The 21,354-nt window shown below is 42.1% G+C and overlaps 1 protein-coding gene across 1 annotated transcript in view; it reads right to left on the bottom strand.

Moving 5' to 3' along the window:
• Window positions 1-1,263: 1,263 nt before the first annotated feature.
• The window catches only part of LOC100357943 (olfactory receptor 1Q1), a 227,287-nt gene continuing 207,196 nt past the window's right edge, over window positions 1,264-21,354 (bottom strand). Inside the window, exon 6 of the mRNA XM_070056480.1 lies at window positions 1,264-6,310. Coding sequence (XP_069912581.1) covers window positions 5,366-6,310 — 945 coding nt within the window. The 3' untranslated portion in view covers window positions 1,264-5,365. The remainder of the gene's footprint in view (window positions 6,311-21,354) is intronic.

Genomic DNA, 21,354 nt, shown 5'->3' with positions numbered 1-21,354 from the left:
ACTGATCCAAAGGCAGGAGCCAGGTGCTTCTCCTGGTCTCCCATGGGGTGCAGGGCCCAAGCACTTGGGCCATCCTCCACCGCACTCCTGGGCCACAGCAGAGAGCTGGCCTGGAAGAGGAGCAACCAGGACAGAATCTGGCGCCCTGACTGGGACTAGAACCTGGTGTGCCGGCGCTGCAGGCAGAGGATTAGCCTAGTGAGCTGCGGCGCCAGCCAGAGTTAGGATATCATTATACAGAAAAAAGATTTTGAGACCAATAGATGAGCTGGGATGATACTCCCAAAACTTTGTGTTTTTTGAAAACTTAATTAACAAAAATTTATTTTTCATGGTTCTTGAGCCTAAGAAGTCCAAGATTGAGGACAGAGTTCTCAGTCCATAGGTCAAATAATAAATCACAGGGGGGAAATTAGAAACTATTTAAAACTGAATCACAGTGAAAATGTGAGATAGCCAACTTGGTGGGATGCAGCTAAGGCAGTGCTCAGAGTGAAAAAAAAAATAGTTCAAAAGATTTGTTTTTAACTGACACATGGTAATCATATATATTTATGGTGTAGAATGTGATACTTCTATGGTGTAGAATGTTTAGATACTTGTATACATATGTAGTGATCCAATCAAGATATATATCTATCACCTCAAATATTTACCACTTCTTTGTAGCAAGAATATTCAAAACCTGCCACATAGTCATTTTTAAATATGCAATATAATTTTATTAACTGGAGTTAAAGCCTTACTGTGCAATATCTGTAATAGGACCAGAACTCTGATCTAATTATAACATGTTTTACTACATTGACACTTCCAGCTTCTTTGGCTCTGCCGGGATGCCCGGTACTCATACGTTTGACTTCTGAGGACACAGCTCTTCCAACCTTATGAGAGGGTCAAATGAGTTCTTGATGTAGAGTGATTGCTCTTCCAATTTCATTCATCAGCACAGTCTGAATGAATGGGTGACACTGTCTTCACACCTGTTGCTTCACTTTACCCCCCACTGAAATGCCCTTCCCAAATTGGATAGAGTGCAATGAATATGTGATGGCTTCCTACAGGGAGAGTTTTACAGAGATAAAACCTCCTGGACAGAAGCTGAAGGAATTCTGTGTCTAGTGCGTGCTGGAGGCTATAATTTTTCAGACATATCTGGCTAAATATTTTTTTAAACTTTTATTTAATGAATATAAATTTCCAAAGTACAGTTTATGGACTACAATGGCTTCCCCCCCATAATGTCCCTCCCACCCACTAAATGTTAGTACTATCACTTTAATATAAAATAGTTTGTTGACCACTTCAGACTATTGTAAATGCTTACAGTTCTGTATCTTATTTAAGATACAATCAAATGGTGCAATTTATCATTCTGATTTTAAAAATGAGTTTATATTTATGTGAATTGTTCAAGAAGCCTGTTTTAAGTTGTTCATTACTGCATAAAAGGCCCCAAAATTAGCTGTTAAGACAACAATGATTTCATTGACTACAGTTCTTTGGGTCAACTCATACAGTCGAGTGCACCTGGTCAGTTCTTTGGCTGCTCTGCCCCGACTTCTTTGGTGCAGGTGAAGTCATCTGGTGGTTCAACAGGAGTTAGATATGGTTGGAGTCTGCTGTTGGTAGGACCCCTTTCCCACCATGGTCTCTTAAGTTGGGTAGGGTAGAGTCTGCTGTTGGTGGGCCCCCTCTCCCACTATGGTCTCTTATTCGTGAAGCAAATCTCCCAGGTTGCTTCACATGGTGGTCTCTGAGGAGCAAGGAGATGAAAGTGGGAGCTGCAGGGTCCTTCAGGTCAGGAGTCAGAAGACCAAAAGTACCATCACTTTATTGTTTTGATCAACGCAAACCCAGATTTTACCCAGATTAGATGGGAGGGGAAAGAAACTGTTTAGGGAGAACAACAAAGTCATATTACAAGTGGGATTCCCTGTAAGAAGGGAAGACTGTGTTCCTGCCCTCACAGAAACAGCCTACCTCAGTATTGCTGCTAGTAAATGATCAAACAGATTCCCGAGATTCCAACCTGTATCAGTCATCATGCCTCTTGACACAACATCCCCACCAAGAGTCATTAGAGAGACAGAGTTCCTGGTTCAGTCAAGCAAGAACAAAAATTCTCAGTGCCAAGAGCTCATTTGCATTAGCATAGTTATGCTCTCACAGTTTTTATGTCAATGTTATGAAGGAATTTCTTATTTCCTTATTTCTTATTTTATTTCTTTATTTCCTCTTCTTTTTGTCTGCAACTTCATGCCTAGTCCTGAAATAATCTCTTTTCATTGCTGAAAGGCCTGGATATATGTGCCTGATATTTGGAAGGATAATATACATATTATCCTTATTAGTGGTCAAGAACTAGAAAAGGGAAATTTAAAATAGTCAACATTCCAAAGAAAAAACCCAGACTCTATTATCCAAATAAATGTTAACTAAAGCAACCGATATAGTCCTTCTTCCTTATAAAATTAGAAAATATGAACATATTTTTCGAATGCTAAAACCCAGAGCAGAGGAGGGTAAAGTGAATCAGGTGCTCTCCTAGGTAGTTGGTGGTTGTGCATCCTGAAAACGCTCACTCTCTTAGTAATTGCATACCTGGGAATCAAGCTAGAAAGCATTACCCACAAATATGCTAACCCAAAAGGAATTGTAATATGGCAAATGGGAAATAACCTGAACCTCCAAGTGTAAGGGACATACTAGACAAGGCCATGTGCATCAAAGTGTTTACTAAGTATATGCAACAATGAAAAACTATGGCTTGCATGATAGAAACAGTTTTATAGATAGCATGATTATATCTGTTTGAGGGAAAAACGCTTCCACACAGGAGAAGAAACCTGAAAACTAACAAAGATTATGGGTGACTTTTTCCTTTCTTCTGCTTTAAATACTTTCAAGTTTTCTTTTGTGAAAGAAATTTCTTATTTATTTGCTTCAGAGGTAGAGAAAAAGAGATAGGAGTGGGGGTGGGGGAGATATCACCTATCTGCTGGTTTACTCCCCAAATGCCTGCAACAGGGCTGGTCAAAGCCAGGAGCCAGGGATTCAGTCTGGGTCTCCCATGTGAATAGCAGGGATCCAACTACTTGAACTATCACTCGCTGCCTACCAGGCAGCACATTAGCAGGGAACTAGAATGAAGAAGGAGTCTGGACTTGAGCCCAGGCACTCTGATATGGGATGTAGGTTTACCCAGTGACATCTTAACCCCTAGGCTCACCCTATGAATTAAGTTTCTTTTACAGTGAAAGTTCTATTCAAAGTAAAATAAGCAGGATTCCCAAAGACATAAGAAAAGTCCGAAAGCAGTCTTCTATCAGCCCTGCCTTCAGTAAATGTCTAGGAAGACCGAGGATGGCTTTGAGTGATACGAAGTTTGATCATTTCTTGTGCCAACAGTGGCATTGCAGTTTGTAGGTTTCCTTAAACTTAGCCACAGGCTTCTAGGCAAAAGGTGATAGCATCCCTTTAGGTAGATATTTAAAAACCAATGAGAGGGGCCGGTGCTGTGGCATAGCAGGTTAAAGTGCTAGCCTGAAGCACCGGCATCCCTTATGGGTGCTGGTTCTAGTCCTGGCTGCTCCTCTGATCCAGCTCTCTGCTGTGGCCTGGGAAAGCAGTGGAAGATGGCCCAAGTGCTTGGGCCCCTGCGCCCATGTGGGAGACCCAGAAGAAGCTCATGGCTTTGGATTGGCACAACTCCGGCCATCGTGGCCATCTGGGGAGTGAACCAGTGGATGGAAGACCTCTCTCTCTGTCTATACTGCTCTCTGTAACTCTTTCAAATAAATACAATAAATCTTTAAAAAAAATAATGAGAATGATACAGTTATCTTATGCATCTTGATTTCACCAGTTTCATCTGAGTGTCCTTAGGAAATTCATTTGAATGTTCTAAAACAGTTTCCTCATTTGCAAAAATGGAAACAATAATAAAGATGCAGGAAGTAATTTTAAAAACCAGTAAGTGTAAAATACTTACTAAGTTCCTGATATAGAGTAGTAGTGCAGTAAAGAGAAGAAGTTAAGTGATCAGTTAAAAATTCAATTTCTACTGCATGAGTTCTGAACCGTAACTTCAATTCCATTTCCATGTCTAAATTCTTTTCCTGTAAGTACACCCTTGTAAGACTCTTTGTGGGATGTATGTGTGTACGTGTTCTAACCTTAAAATACAGGATTGTGTTTTCATTCTTTTCTGTTCCCCAGTACACCTGCCCCACCATTAGAAATGTAAAAGATTTTCAAAAAGAAGAACTAAATCAGCCCACACTTGAAACTTCTGCCCCATGACCTCACAGGCCCCTCTAAAATTTGCCTCTTGATCCTGCAAACATGAGGCTGAAGAACCAACATTTTAGTAGAGTTCTTGGCTCTTGAACCTGTTCCTTATAATCAGCATTGATTGATCATCGAACACCCAATGGTAGATGAATCCTGTGTTATCAGCTACAGAAATAACCAGGAACATACTAAGAAAACGAGTTTAAGTTGAGGAAGAAGCCAGCTGGAGAGCTGTGATGTTGCTTAATTCTGGAGCATCTGGAGCTTCTGACCCCTTAGGGCGGACGTTGTCATTATTGCTCTCTTTCCATATTGGAGCAGTTACCCCATTTCACCTGTCTTAGGGAATCTTCCAGAAAACAAAAGCACCAGTATCACTGTCCCAGTTTGCCTGGCAGCTGGAATGTGAGCAAGTGTCCAATTTTCAGTCAACCAGATGCACCACCTTTGAATCTTAAGGCTCTGATGAGAAGAATAAGAAGTCGGCATTCTTTCTAGGGGTGTCAGTGTCCACTTTGCAGGCATCCAAGGGCTATGCCCAGTGACTAATGCTGGTCCTATTGGTGGGAGTACAAGCTACTGTGAACAGGGTTTGGTGACTACCGGAGTGTCCCCATCAGAATAGTTCTGTGTCATGATTTTGACTGTGGTTCTTACTATATGACCTTTCTTACTCTTGTTCATTTCTTTGAGCCTGGCTTCCTAGCCTTGGAAATTCATGAGCTCCATCCACGTAAGCTTTTAATAAACCCATTTCTTCCATAAGTCCTCCAGAATGAATTTCTGTTGCCTGAATCTAAGCATTTTGAGTGCTACAGTCTTGTTTAATTGCAAGCCCAGAGAACACCCTCAGTTCTAGTGAAAGCCATGCAGCATTTTACAATAAGTGGATGGAGGTTCCCTTTTATTTCATGTACTTTGGGATTAAGAGATATCTTAGATCAATAACTAATGCAGAATCTATGATATGTAGTTAATTTATATATTTCCAGGAAGCTATAAAGGAAGCAGGTCTGTGAGACACTGTATCTCCAGACTCAGAGATAAAACCCACGTGTGTTTTAGGGTTTTATCTAAAGAAAGAAGCCTGTAGTCTGTTCATCCATTTCCTGAAGGCCCCTTTGACATCCCCATTTCTTAGGCTGTAGATGAAGGGGTTCAGCGTGGGAGTAATCACTGTGTACATGACTGTCACAATGCGACTCTTGGTCACTGAATAGCTGGAAAGGGGCCTGAAGTAGACCCATGTGAGGGTGCCGTAGAATATGGCCACTGCCGCCAGGTGGGAGCCACAGGTAGAAAATGCTCTCCACTTGCCCTTGGCTGAGGGAATGCGGTGGACTGCCGAGATGATGCAGGCGTAGGAGGCAATGATGAAGACCAGAGCTCCATTGATGGCGATCACACCTTCTGTGTGAATCATCAGGGTGTTGAGGTGAGTACTGGTGCAGGAGATCTTCATTAGTGGGTAGAGGTCACAAAAGAAGTGAGGGATCCTGTTGTTGGCACAGAAGATCAGTTGCCCCATGAGGAGGGTGTGCAACAGGGCATGAAGGTGGGAGAGGACGTGGCACCCAGCCACCATCCACATGCACAGCCTTCTGGTCAGGGTCACGTGATAGCAGAAAGGGTGGCAGATAGCGACGTACCTGTCATAGGCCATCACTGCCAAGAGGAAGTTTTCCATGGCTGCAAAGCAAATGAAGAAGTAAGTCTGGGCTAAGCAGCCCATGTAGGAAATGGCCTTTGTAGAGGAGAAAATATTCTGTAGCATCTTGGGGACCGTGGTGGAGGTGAAGCAGATGTCCGTCAAGGCCAAGTTACTGAGGAAGATGTACATGGGGGTATGGAGACGTGGAGTAGAGACAATCAGTGTGATGATGGCAAGGTTGCCAGAAATGTTGATTGCGTACATGAATAGGAAAAGAAGGAAGAGTGGGAGCTGCTCTTCTGGGTAGGTAGAAATGCCCAAGAGAACAAAATGGGACACACTGGTCCAGTTGGTGTTGTCCATCTATAGCAATAAGAACAAAAAGTTATTTTGATAAGTGTGGACACATCACCAGGATGTTTACTGTTACTGTTGTACTTCAGTATAAACTAAACATGATATTGGTAACTGGAATGGGTGATTAACTCTTTTTCCTATGGAGTTTTCAACATCATCAATATCACCATCACCACAGCTAACATATTTAGAGCATTTAGCTCAAACCGGGGACTCTGTTGCAGTATTACATTTAAATCTTACAGAAACCTCATGAGACAATTATTATTTTAGCATTAGAAATTAGAAAATTGAGGCATGGTTAGGTTTAAACTCATATAGGACAAAATCTGAATTTAAGTCATGTTTAATTTGCCTCCAAAGGCTGTGCTGTCAACCTGTATACAACAAAACTCCTCAAAATAAAATTAAGACATTCTATTCATGGTAATCATACTTATTGGTAACTACTTAATAAAGGCATCTGCCTGACAAAAGGGTTGTCAAAAATCTTTTGGCTCATCAATTTTCACTTTGAGGAAATCATCCTCTTGCTAATATCCAGACTTCCCTCTTTTTTAAAAAAGATTTATTTTATTTATTTGAAAGGCAGAGTTAGAGGCAGAGAGAGAGAGAGAGAGAGAGAGAGAGGTATCTTCCAATCACTAGTTCACTCTCCAGATGGCCGCAAGAGCTGGAGCTGCATCGACCCAAAGCCAGGATCCAGGAGCTTCCTCTGGGTCTTCTACATTGGTGCAGGGGTCCAAGGACTTAGACCATCTTATACTGCTTTCCCAGACCATGGCAGAGAGCTGGATTGGAAGTGCAGCAGCCAGGTCTCGAACCAGTGCCCATATGGGATGCCAGCACTGCAGGTGGCAGCTTTACTTACTATGCCACCATGCCGGGCCCTAGAAAGATCCAGACATCTCAAGGAGTACACAGTCGCTGTTTTAGGGGTTAGTTTCCAGATTCGTAATTTCTGTATTTCTCTTTTCTAAACTCATCTTGTCTTTTTTCAGTTGCTTTTGTTTATAAAGAGGGAACAGATTTCATGTACTTTATGTATACAGTTTTAAGAACATATGATATTGGGGCTGGTAGCGGGTAAGGCCACCACCTGCAGTGCTGGCATCCATGTGGGCGCCAGTTTGAGTTCCGACAGCTCCACTTCCTACCCATCTCTCTGCTATGGCCTGGGAAAGCAGGAGAAGATGGCCCAAGTGCTTGGGCCCCTGCACCTGTGTGTGAGACCTGAAGAGGCTCCTGGCTCCTGGCTCCTGGCTTGGGATCGGCACAGCTCCAGCCGTTTCGTCCAATTGAGCAGTGAACCAGCAGATGGAAAACCTCTCTTTCTCTTCCTCTCCTATTCTGTGTAACTCATACTTTCAAGTCAATAAATCTTTAAAAAAAAAAGAACATATGATATTTCCCACTCTACCCTATCTCCCTCCCTCCCTCGCTTCTACCTTCCTTCCTTCTTTTCTTACTTTTCTGTTTATAATGACATATTTTCAGTTTTCTTTATAATCGCAAGCTTGACCCTCCACTAAATATGCAACAAGTAGTAAGTCAAAAAACTACTGCTCCTCAGGATGAGTGATAATCATCTTGTCTTTAAGATCTCACCATGTGCATTATCCTGTGTCCCACATAACAAATGAAAAGCAAAGAGTAATAGAACTGATACTCATTTCTGGATTTGTGAATTAATTGGGAAAGAAATTGGGGAAAAACATTGCTCTATGAAATGCTTTTCAATAAAATTTGATTATTTAGATTTAATAACTAATCAATTTTCAAAAGTTTCAATATATTACATGAAATTTTCATTTTTTTAGGTCAAAATTTATAACTTCATATCGTTGAAGCTAATGATTATATAATTTTAATCAGTTACTATTAATAATTTTAATAATAACTCAGATGATTTTTCTGATTTTTTCAATGCTTAGAATTTTATGGCCACAAGAAATTAAGAAATAGCTTACATTTTATATTCTCTTTCATTGTGGAATATAAGATAGCTAATTATAAGAGACCTTTCAGCATAAAAATTTCTTGCAATAGAATAAAATATATAAAAGATAAGCAGAATGGAAGAACATGTTTAAAAGGAATAACATTAAAACATAGAGCTACTAAGGATCACTTTATTCTAAAACTTCAAAGATGGATAATGTATCAGATCATCCTGATATTTAGATGCCACTCAATACATGTTAAGAAATGGGAGTAATGTAAGATTTTGTTTTACATTATATTTAAAGGCACACTCTACCTTATATCCTTGTAAGTACTTAACCATCTGATGCATAACTTTATAAACCAGTTTTTAAAAGCGCATAGATGTGGAGTTGGTGCTGTGGTGCAGCAGGTTAAGCCACTGCCTGTAACACTGTCATCCCATATGGGCACTGGTGAGAGTCCCAGCTTCCTGGTCTGATCTAGCTCCCTGCTAGTGCACCTGGGAAAGCAGTGGAAGATGGTCCAAGAACGTGCACCCTGCTACCCATGTGAGAGAAGCTGGGAGATGAAGCTCCCAGGGTTGGGGCCACTGGGGATTGAGTCAGTGAATGGAAGATCATTTGATCGCTCACTCTCTCAATCTGTAACTCTGCCTTTCAAATAAATTAGTCATTTTTTTAAAAAAAGAAAATGCATAGATTTTCAGCAGGGTATATACAAGCAAAAACTGTAAGGACCACGGCCTTGACTCAATCTCTGAAATCGATGCTCACTCTCATTTTTATAGGATCTTGGGAACATGAACGTTCCTTTCCTCCAGTGATTTCAGCAGCAGGACTAGCCACCAGAACTGTTTTCCTCTGCAAGCGTTAAAGTGTGAGTGTCACGACCTCTGTCCACTGGATGGGTTTGGCCCCCTGAGCCCTAAGCCTAGTCAGCACAAGAGTTCTTTCTTGCTCTTATTCTTTCTACTTAATGTTTATTTTTGAGATAGCGCAGTTTTAACGTACATTAGAGTCAAAGGCTTAATGGCTCTGTTAAATAAAGAGTTCAACAAATAAAAAAGAAAAAAAAGGCCATAGTTCAGGAGGAAAACAAGCAAGGATTATAAACAAGAATTAAATGAAAGATATTCAACTTCACTCATATAAAATAAATGTTAAAGTAGCCATAAAACTGTTAATACCATAATAGTATATAATTCCTATCCATTTGTATGACAAAGATTTAAAATAAAGTTTGCTGAAACACTGTTTGCAGCACGATTGATATATACCAGCATTTCTTTGTTTCTTTTTAGCTCCAACATACCAGGGAGACGGTACGGCATTTGTCTCTCTTGAGAGCCCTTGAGAAATCTAAACACGAATCAACAAAGGCAACACTGTGCAAGCAAAACTAAGCAAAAACTAAGCTTAGCCTTAGTTTTTCTCTGCAAAATTTCATTCTGCAAAATGGGGATTTTAATAGTGTATTACTCTTCTCCCTCTCTGTCTCTATCACTATGCATTTCAAATAAATAAAGAGACCTTTAAAAATGGTAACTCTCTCTTAACATGGCTGTGAGGATTAATGAAACTGCTTGGTCCGTGGCAAGCTTTCAGTAAATGCTGGAAATTTGACCTATGCATTTTTCATTAAATTCTCATTTCATTCATTCTCATTAAACGTAGTCTGTATGTCTGCCATCCATGTCTCTCTTTTGTGTGACCTTTTCTACTTTTCAAAGTGCTGTGTGTCTGATCCTTTCTCACTGGGTAACTATAATTGTTTAGTCATAAATAATAACCAAGTAACCTGTTTTGGGGTGGGAATCAGCTGCGTCCATGGATACTCAAAGAATTATTAGACTTTGCAATTTGTTTGTTGGGAGAAAAAGTGAATAATTAAGGATGTCCCAATCTATCTCATCATTCTTACAGCAACCCCAGGACATTGCCAGCTCTGTGTCCCTGCAGCAATTGTTCATTACCCTTTTGAGTGCATTGAGCTTTTCAAAGCTCATGGAAGGGGCACCGTAGGTTAAGCTGCAGCTTGGGACACCCGCATCCCATGCCAAAGTGCAGTTCAAGTCCTGGCTACTCCACTTCTCATCCAGCTTCTTGCTAATGTATCCTGGAGGCAGCAAACCATGGTCCAAGTACTAGGGTTCCTGTCACCCTTGTGGGAGACCTGGATGGAATTCCAGCCTCTGGCTTTGGCGTGGCCTAGCCCTGATTGTTTTAGGCATTTGGGAAAATGAACCAGCAGATGAAGGATCCCTCTCTTTCTGTCACTCTGCCTTGCAAGTAGATGAAAATAAGTAAACATTTTAAGAATTGAAAAGTTCATGGAAAAATGCATATTGTAAAAATTATGCATGTGTTTCAATTTTTGTGTCAAAATGAGTGTCTTTTAATTCCTATTCTATAATTTTTTGAAGTACTGTCATACTTCAGATGAGAAGACCAAGGCTTAGGAAGCATGAGTGAATTCCTCAGTAAAACAGAATTGAGTGGTGGCTGGACTTCAGGTTTATGTCTGGAGACCTGATGATTCTACCTGTCTGAATACCTAGTTCTCTTAGCCTCTTCTCCATGGAGTTGGGTTTATTTATCATTCCTGATCTGCCTTCTTTCATGTCTCAAGCTGAATAATGCTACAACTCAGGGGAATGAACATTAAATTTTTCCATGTCAAAAGTGTGGCAGTGTAAAAGATGTTGAATATCCTGATCTGTTTCCCTGTGGTATGGTTATTAATGAAAGCCAAAGGGGGTGGACATGCTGACGGAACACTTACTGCATGCCTCACAGAGTTCTAGGAGCCTCATGTATGTTCTCAAGTGTTAGTAGCAGAAATTCTGTGACATAATTTTTTTAGCTCTATTTTGTATACAAGGAAATTGAAGCTCAGCGGGGTTCCCTGACATGCTCAAGGTCACAGAGTTAGTAACTGGAATGTGATTTCAACCTTCTCTGACCTCAAAGCCCATGCTCTTAACCACTGGGCTATGCCACCCCTCAAGCTTTCCTTACTTTTACTGTTCCCACTTTCTTTGTTTCTTACTTTCCCGTTATGCTGTCCTGTGCATTTGGCAACAGTAAGTGCTTATCATGGTTTCTTCTAGTTTAATCCTTATTATAAAACTAGAGAGTAGACATTATTATTCCCATTTGCAGATCATGAAATTGTGGAGTGGAGGGATTAATTCATTTCAACAAGGTCACAGAGAGTGGGATTGGTGCTAGAGTGATCATAGGTCTGTCCAACTCAGAAGTAAGGCTGTTTCCATCCTACCTCGCACATTGACAGCCTCGATCCATTCCCTTCCCGGGCTTCTTTTCCCTGATTAGCCTGTCATTGTGATTGGACTCTTCACATGAGTTCATTATTTAGAAAATATGGGCTGTCTATTCTCAGGTCTTTCTTTTTCTTTAAAGATTTATTTATTTATTTGAAAGGCAGAGCTACAGAGAGGCAGAGGCAGAGGCAGAGGCAGAGAGAGAGGTCTTCCATCTGCTGGCTCACTCCCCAAATGGCTGCAACAGTTGGAGCTGGGCCAATCTGAAGCCAAGAGCCAGGAGCTTCTCCCTGGTTTCTCACAATGGTGCAGGGGCCCAAGCACTTGGGCCAACTTCTACTGCTTTCCCGGGCCACAGCAGAGAGCTGGGGTGGAAGTGGAGCAGCCAGGACTCGAACTGGCACCCACATGGGATGCTGGCACCGCAGGCAGCGGCCCCACTCACTGTGCCACAGTGATGGCCCCTCTTAGGTCTTATGAAAGATGTAAGAATGGATTGAGTTCTGCTAGACAGGCAGCAGTTGGCTGCTATGTGGATCAGTGTTCACAGAGCTGCCGTTACAAAACAAAACACAGGCTAGAGAGTTCCAGGAATGGTTGGAGAGCAAACTGCCTGGAAACCTGGAGTCTTACTATGTTCCTCATCATTAGCAGAAATTATCCTCCCTGACTTTAATGCAACATATCATCGGTTTATTGGCAGAGGAGAGAAATGTGGTGTTGACAAGGGGGTAGAAAGGCAAAGTGGGGAATGGCTAGAGGAGAATCTTGCTTTATAAAGACATGGATCAAGAAAGAGCAATGTGCAGCAATGGAACTTGATCCAGGAAATGAAGATCTGAGCTTTGTTCACAGGTTGTCATGAAGCTTTTTTGAGACCTTGAGAAAATTACTTCCCTTTTCTGAGTCTTCAGTTTTTTTCATCTTGGAAACAAGAATAATAATACCTGATTTTAATGCAGAAGCTTTACAGAAAGAAGCCAGAAGACACTATATAGACACAAAGGTTCTCCAAACGTCCTAGTTGGAGATGGGAAAGCAGTGGGAAGGTGTTTGTTTTAAATTCCTGTAGGAAATTGAAGTGCCCATTATAAAATTAGTCTATAACTGTTGAAATCTGGTCCATGGATGGCCCTTTGTTAAATGGAGAGACACTTGATAACACAACTCAGTCTATGCTGTTTCCTTGTTTGATCGTTAATTCCAAGAAGTGGGAAGAAAAGTCTGAGTGAGTTGGTAAGGATCACTTCACCCTGATTACTCAATACCTCTGCAACTGATTGAGTCTCTGGGATTCCAGAAGGTATTTTCTCTCACCCCAGTGAAACGTCCCTGAGAAGAATTACTCTTGACTGTGTAAGGCATTCACACTTTTTTGTGGCTAAGGTTTTTTTTTTTTTTTTGGACAGGCAGAGTGGACAGTAAGAGAGAGACAGAGAGAAAGGTCTTCCTTTGCCGTTGGTTCACCCTCCAATGGCCGCTGCAGCTGGCACGCTGCGGCCTTCGCACCGCGCTGATCCGATGGCAGGAGCCAGGTGCTTCTCCTGGTCTCCCATGGGGTGCAGGGCCCAAGCACTTGGGCCATCCTCCACTGCACTCCCGGGCTACAGCAGAGAGCTGGCCTGGAAGGGGGGCAACCGGGACAGAATCCAGCGCCCTGACCGGGACTAGAACCCGGTGTGCCAGCGCCGCAAGGCAGAGGATTAGCCTAGTGAGCCGCAGCGCCGGCCTGTGGCTAAGTTTTAATAGGGGGAGGTGAGAAAGTCCATGGAGACACATGGTGTAGGGAAGAGACAAAATTTACAATATTCACAGTATCGTGCAAAGGGTCAATTTTGAATAAGATCAGTTTCCTTCCAGAAATATACTAAGAGCCTATCTAGGAATGGCCTAAAATGTTCAGAAACCGCTGTGTGCGGCTGTGCAGCTCCTCACCTCTTGTGGATGGGAATGGGCCCCCTGGAGGCAGCCTGGGTCATCACGTCTTGTTTCCACAGCAGTTCAGGGCCAGCGATGCAGGGAAGGCAGAGGCAGTTGCCCAGCCCAGCAGAAAGAAACGCATCGTGGAAGAGTTGGAGGAGGAGAGCTGCCAGACTCCTAGGTGCTTTTGCTTGATGGGGGCTGGAGGACAGGTCTGGGGAAGGCGTAGGGAGTGGAGGTTTTGTCACCTGCTCTTTGCAGGGATTCCATGGTTCTCCTCGGCATGGAATCCCAAGTGTGTCGTTGTTCGACCTCATTGCCTTCTCTGGGGAGGGAGACCCACGGGGCAGTGCTTCCAACGTCAGCATTAGTGAGTGTGGCGTGGCGGCTCAGCTGATCCCAGGAGAGTGGTCAGGACCTGGCCGTGGGGTTCACTGTGTGTGTTCCTAACTTTGGCTCTGAGAAGGAAGCCTGCAGAGACTTCTGTGCAGTCAAGGCCTGGATGGGTGGCTGCCTGCCCTGAGATGTAACCTCTTGATTTACTTTCCTTTTAAGGGATACATACTCGTTTTTAAAAAATAGCAATAAAAATACATATCAATTCATATTAAATTAACCCTCCCTACAGTCATGTGTGTTAGATATTGTTATCATCTCAGTCTTTCAGACCAGCAAACCAAGGATTAAAGAAATTAATGACTTGCCCAATTCATCTAGCTGATGGACATTCTGAGACTAAATAGGGGACCACACTACTCCATGATGCTCAGTAAATGTAACTCAACTTTCATTTCAAGTAACATTTGTTGCCTATTTTTCATGGTGGTTGTATCCTATGATTTAAAATGCATCATTGGGGCCGGCGCCATGGCTCACTAGGCTAATCCTCTGCCTACAGCACCGGCACTCCAGGTTCTAGTCCTGGTTGGGGTGCCGGATTCTGTCCCTGTTGCTCCTCTTCCAGTCCAGCTTTCTGCTGTGGCCTGGGAAGGCAGTGGAGGATGGCCCAAGTGCTTGGGTCCTGCACCCACATGGGAGACCAGGAGGAAGTGTCTGGCTCCTGGCTTCAGATTGGCACAGTGTGCCAGCTGTAGCGGCCATCTGGGGAATGAACCAATGGAAGGAAGATCTTTCTGTCTCTGTCTCTGTCTCTCTCTCTCACTGTCTAACTCTACCTGTCAAAAAATAAATAAATAAATAAAATGCATCATTGGGTTTACTCCTTCAGATTCTATAATGTAGGTTTTATTAAATCCTAAATCATAACAGTGAGACTGAAGATCAGGTTAAAAAATTGCCTACCTTTCACATGAAACAAATATTGGGCTAAATTTAAAACCAGATTTTCTCACTGCAAGCATGGGGGATTTTTTTCTAGTGTATCAAATCACCTTTCTCTGTTTAAATCTTTTTGTTTCAGAATATTTGTAAGATTAAGAACAAAAATTATAGAATTGAACAAAGAGTTCCCATATATTCCACACCCAGGCTCCCCTGATGTTAACATCTTAGTATATTTGTCTCAATCCATAAACCACACTCAGCTTCCCCTCCTATTTAATCTGAACTCCCTGATCTCTCCCTCCCCTCCTGGCCTCTAGTGATCAATGTTCTGTGTTCTTATTGAGGTTTTTTAAACTCCTGCCTATGAGGGAGAACATGCGGACCATTACATTAAGTGGTGATTCGTTGTTATCTCCGTTGCCTTTCTGCAGATACCAGGATAACAAAGGCTTCAGTGCTTTGCTGTGAGATGAGCCCCTATAGAAAGCAGGGAGATCAGCATGTCAGTGTGATGAGAGTTTTGGATCTAAACCTAAGTGTCAATTCAGCTTTCTCAACAGTACTCATTCATCTGTTCACTGCTGTCCTCATTTATTTAGGTAAATCCTTTGGGGTCAGGGAATTCTGTCATAAATAAGATGGAATCCCTGTTTTTGTGGAAGACAGACTATAACAAAAATGCATTGTACATTTGACCGTAGTCTCCACTAGTTCATGGCAAGGTATGTTTTGTCCTCCACTGCCAGCCCCCAAATCCAGCAGAGTGGCAGGCACATAATAGAAATTTGGTACTCTATTTGTAGAATGAATAGGAGGATAACTTAAATAATTCTTCAGACAATTATTTATTGAAGTATCGTTAAGACAAGTTCATCGAACGAGAAATACTGGGAGTTCAGAAAATGAAAATCACAAGGATCTAATCTCAGCTTCCTGAGAAGGCTTATCTGAGTCCATTCGGACTGATAAAGCACTATGCACTGGGGTGGTTGATAAACCATAGAGACATGTATCTGCACAGTTCTGGGGGCTGGGGAGTCCATGTCTGGGAAGGGACGCTTCCTGGCTGCTGGAGAGCACCTTCCCGCTGTATCTTCACGTGGTGAAAGGGTGGAGGCTGGACCCTGGGACCGCTTTTAAGAGGACACTAATTCCATTTATGAAAGCTCTGCCCTCACGCCTACTCACCCCCTAAATGCCCCCCCCCCACCATAGTCATCACCTGGTAGTTAGATTTCAATTTCTGAACATGAGGTCAACACAAAAATTCAGACCATGACATTCTGCCTCTGAGCCCCCAAATCCATGTCTTATGTGCAAAAATATTCATTCCATCTCAATACCCCTTAAAGTCTTAATTTGTCCCAGCACCAATTCAGAAGTCTAAAGCTCAGAATCTCATCCAAATATCTGAATCTGAAATGGATGATACTCAAGCTATGATTCACCCTGAGACAAACTTACTCTACCTGTAAACTTATGAAATAAAAAATGTTAATGAACTTCCAAATCACAGTGCTGAGACAGGCACTAGATGGACATTTCTTCTCCAAAAGTGAGAAACAGGCAAGAAGAAAGGAGTTAGATGTCGTAAGTCCAAGTCCTTACGGCTCAATAATGATCTTCTATAACTTTAGGCTTTGCCCTCCAAACCTGCTGGTGAGTTCTGACTTCTGAAAATGCTGGGCCTGTATTGGACCTCCAAGGCTCTGAGAAGTGCTGCCCTTGAAGTTCTAGGCAGCACCATGTCCACCACTCAGCTGAATGCAGCCTCTGCGGCTGACATGGGTTGGATTTGCAAAGTCTGTAGCTCTTCAAGTTTGACGGTCAAGGGGTGGCCCTAATGCCATGACTCTTCTGTTTTGCTCAAATCAGAGTTACAGAGATGGAAGATGGATCTTCCATCTGCTGGTTCACTCCCCAAATGGCCACAATGGCTGGCCCGAGCTGAGCCAATCAGGAGCCAGGAACTTCTTCCCAGTTTCCTACATGGGTGCAGGGCCCAAGGACTTGGGCCATACTCCACTGCTTTCCCAAGTATATTAGCAGGGAGCTGGATCAGAAGTGGAGCAGCTGGGACTCGAACTGGTGGCCATAAGGGATGCTGGTGCTGCAGACTGGGGCTTTACCTGCTATGCCACAGTGCTGTCCCCTGCCCAAATCTTTACAGTCCCTTTATCTTTTGATTAAAAATTCTGTCATTATACCATTTTTTTTCTTGTTGTATTTTACTCTAGCATTTAAGAGAAGCCACCCCACACGTCCAATGCTTTGTTTAGAAATCTCTTCTGGCAAATAGCTTATTCATGGCTTACAAGTTCTGCCTTCCACAAAACACTAGGGCACAGCATAATTCAGCCGTTCTCTTTTCTACTTTTCAATGTGGAGAACCTTCCACTAGTTTTCAGTAACATGTTTGTCATTTCCATCGTCGACCTCATCATAACGGCCTTAACCCCCTGTATTTCTACTAGCATCCTGTCTACAACTACTTGCATGTGGAGATCCAGTTGTCCCAGTGTGGGGAGCAACTGGGAGCAACTCGGACTAGACTAAGTTACTGGAATTAAGACTTATTCTATGCATCTGCTCTCCCACAATATGGCGCTGAGAAGGGAGTAACAGCTTCTACACAGCTGCCTCCAGTTCAACCAATAAACTGTAGGACCTGCTCCTGATTGGAGGAGAGCAGCGTACTCGGCGTGTGGGTAGCAGAGTTGGGATTGGTGGAAGAGGACTATAAAGGAGGAGAGAGACAACATGCACCAGGAACATTTGAGGGAACATCTACCTGAAGGAACACCTGTGCAGCCCCCGAGAGAGCCGGCCGGCGGTGTGCCGCTCCCCCGCGGAAGTGGGGAAAGTGGCTAGGGGGAACCGCCCTTCCATGGAGGTGGAAGGGACGGTAGCCAACCCGGGAAGAACCAGCAGCAAACCCGGGGAGGGCCGAGCAGACGAAAGAACAACGCAGGGTCCTGTGTCGTTCCTCCACGAAGAGGGGGAGTGACATCCCAGCACCTTTTGTTAAAGAGACTGACCTTGCTTCAGGAATTGATTTTGGCTCCTTTGTCAAGGTAAGTTAGTTGTAGATGCATGGATTGGTTTCTGGAATTCTTTTACATTTGTCTACCCAATACTTTTGTGCCAGTACCTGGATCTTTTCATTCTAACTGCCCTGTAGTATGTGTTGAAATCTGGTATTGTGATACCTCCGGCTTTGTATTTGTTGTATAAGGTAGCTTTAGCTATTTAGGGTTCCTGTGTTTCCATATGAATATCATTATTGTTTTTTCTAGATCTGCAAAGAACGTCATTGGCATTTTGATTGGTATCACACTGAATCTGTAAATTGCTTCCGGTAGTATGGACATTTTGAAGATGTTGATTCTTCCAATCCATGAACGTGGAAGTTTTTTTCATTTTTTTGTGTCTTCTTCTACTGCTTTCTTTAATGTTTTGTAATCTTCACCTTAGAGATCTTTGATGTTCTTGATTAAATTTATTCCAAGGTTATTTCATTTTTCTGTAGCTATTGTGAGTAGGATTGGTCTTAGAAGTTCTTCCTCATTCATGGCATTCTCTGTGTATACAAAAGTTATTGATTTTTGTGTGTTAATTTTATATCCTGCCACTTTACCAAACTCTCTTTGGGTTCCAATAGTCTGTTAGTGGAGTCTTTTGGGTCCCCTGTATATAGAATCATGTCATCTGCAAGTAGGGATAGTTTGACTTCCTCCTTCCAAATTTTATTCCTTTCATTTCTTTTTCTTACCTAATGGCTCTGGCTAAAACTCCAACACTATATTGAATAGTAATGGTGAGAGTGAGCATCCTTGTATGGTTCTGGATCTTAGTGAGAATTCTTCCAACTTTTCCCCATTCAATAAGATGCTTGCCATGGGTTTATCATAAATTGCCTTGATTGTGTTGAGGAATGTCATTCTATACTCAATTTGCTTGAGTTGAGGCCATTTACATTCAAAGTGACTATTGATAAGTAATGAGTGAGTCCTAAAATTTTTCCATAAATATTCCTATTGTTTACTTTGGGTTTCTTTTGTACTTTTACTGGGATATGTCTGCCTTCAGATTCTTTCATAGTGATGACTGTCTTTCTGTGTTTCTGTATGTAGCACATCCTTAAGCATATTTTGTAATTCTGGATGCGTGGTGACAAATTCTTTCAATTTCTGGTTTTTTTTTTTTAGATTTATTTATTTATTTGAAAGTCAGAGTTACACAGAGAGAGAAGGAGAAGCAGAGAGAGAGAAGTCTTCCATGCGCTGGTTCACTCCATAATTGGTCACAATGGCCTGAGCTGCATCAATCCAAAGCCAGGAGCCAAGAGCTTCCTCCAGGTCTCCCATGTGGGTGCAGAGGCCCAAGCACTTGAGACATCTTCCACTGCTTTCCCAGGCCATAGCATAAAGCTGCATGAGAAGTGGAGCAGCCAGGACTCGAACTGGGACTCTTCCTACCATCTTGAGTTTCCTCAATTCTCTTTCACAAAAGCAAAAATACACAGCCTAATAAAGAAGGGCTCCTCCATGGTGGAAAAGAGACAGGATTGAACACCTTTTAGAGGATAGAGAAAAAGAAGTCTGGAGCACTTATAGGTTAATAAATATTATCCTGGCACAGGTATAGTTGAGTATGCATCTTTCTCATAATAAGTTGAAATTATAGTTTTTGATTTGTTTTAATGTTGGTGGATTTGAAGCCACCAGAAGATTTTTTGTCATCCAACTACCCATGACTAGTCCTTGATTACACTACACATGCTGCTTTCTACTTCCAGAGCAAGAAAAAGGCCATAGACATACATTACCCTTAGTCTTCTTTAGTACTCGTTTGATAAATAGATTCTAGTGCTTCAGTTTCCACTGATACAAGGTAGTTGTTACAGAAATGGTAACAATGAGATTCAAAGTCCTGGAAGGCTTTTTAGAACTAGGGCACAGCAACCAGGCTCTCATTCTTTTTTTTGTTTTTTAAAGATTTATTTATTTATTTGAGTTACATAGAGAAGGAGAGGCAGAGAGAGAGAAAGAGGTCTTCCATCTGCTGGTTCACTCCCCAATTGGCCACAATGGCTGGAGCTGCACTGATCTGAAACCAGGAGCCAGGAACCTCTTCCGGGCCTCCCAAATGGGTGCAGGGGCCCAAGGACCTGAGCCATCTTCTACTGCCTCCACAGGCCATAGCAGAGAGCTGGATTGGAAGTGAAGCACCCAGGTCTTGAATCTGCACCCTTGAACCTGCCGGCACTGCAGGTGGCAGCTTTACCTGCTATGTCACAGCACCAGCCCCAATTTCTGTTTGTTATGGAAGGTCTTTAATTCACCTTCATTCATAACTGAGGGATTTGCAGGTTACAGTATTCTGGGTTGACAGTTTTTATTTCTCTTAAGACTTGGACATTATCTTGCCATTCTCTCCTAGCCTGTATGCTTTCTGATGAGAAGTCAGCTAAGCGTCTAATTGGAGATCCTCTGAAAGCAATCTGGCATTTCTGTCTTTCACATTTTAGAATATTTATGTTTTACTGTTGAAAGCTTGACTACAATGTGTTGTGGTGAAGATCTTTTCTGGCCATGTCTATTAGGAGTTCTGCATGCTTCCTGTACTTGGATATCTGTTTCTTTCTCCAAATTATGGATTTTTTTGTAATTATTTCACTAAATAAGCCTTCTAATCCATTATCTCTTTCCACACCTCCAGGAACTCCTAAGACCCATTGTTGAATCCTTTGATAGTATCCCATAAATCTCCAACACTGTTTTTAATTTTTCTAGCTCCTCCTCCTCCTTTTTTCTTCTTCTACTTTTTTTTTTGTCTGACTATAAAATTTCCAGAGATTGGTCTTATGACTAAGATATTCTTTCTTCTGCCGCATGAGTCTATTGTTAAGGCTTTCTGTTGCATTTTTGATACTGAATTCTTCATTTCTAATGTTTTGTTTTAATTTCTCTTTCAAATCTCAATTTCATGGAAAAATATTTCATTCATGTCATGTATGGTTTTCTTTAATTCATGAGTTTGCTTCTTTTGAGTTATCCTTTGATTAATGTTTTGAATTCAATTTCTCCATTTCTTCAATATTTCATTTTCACATTCTAATATTCAAGTGTTGTGTTCCTTAGGGGACATCATGTTGTCTTCTTTATTCTTGTTTTTTGAATTTCTGCATTTGTTTTTAGGCATTTATGGAAATATTTGTGGCTTTTTTTCCCTCTGATGGCTTTTATCTTTGGACTATTCCTCTGCTGTTTCAGTGAATACCCAGAGGTGTGTGCTGGGTGTGGTCAGGGAACTCTGTTCAGTGCTCCAGGTTAAGGGGAGTATCCAAAGTGACACCCAAATTGGGCTTCATAAATCTCTCTTTTTTTTTTTTTATCATAGGGGAGGGTTTGATCAGCTCTGTTGGCATCATAGGAGTTGAAAATTTTATCTACAACACAGCAGACTCATAGAATGGCAAATGCCCTAAACAGCACTCTGGCCTCAAAATCAGCCCTTAAGGCATTTGGATCCGGCTAAAAAGCCCATGAGAGTTTCTCAGGCATGGAAAGCCAAGACACTGTGGCAAAGAAAAAAAATGACCTAAATAAAAGAT

This window comes from Oryctolagus cuniculus, chromosome 1 (assembly GCF_964237555.1).
Source record: "Oryctolagus cuniculus chromosome 1, mOryCun1.1, whole genome shotgun sequence".
Classification (NCBI taxonomy): Eukaryota; Metazoa; Chordata; class Mammalia; order Lagomorpha; family Leporidae; genus Oryctolagus; species Oryctolagus cuniculus.
Note: the sequence above shows the minus strand (reverse complement) of the source record. Positions and strands in the feature narration are given on the sequence as shown.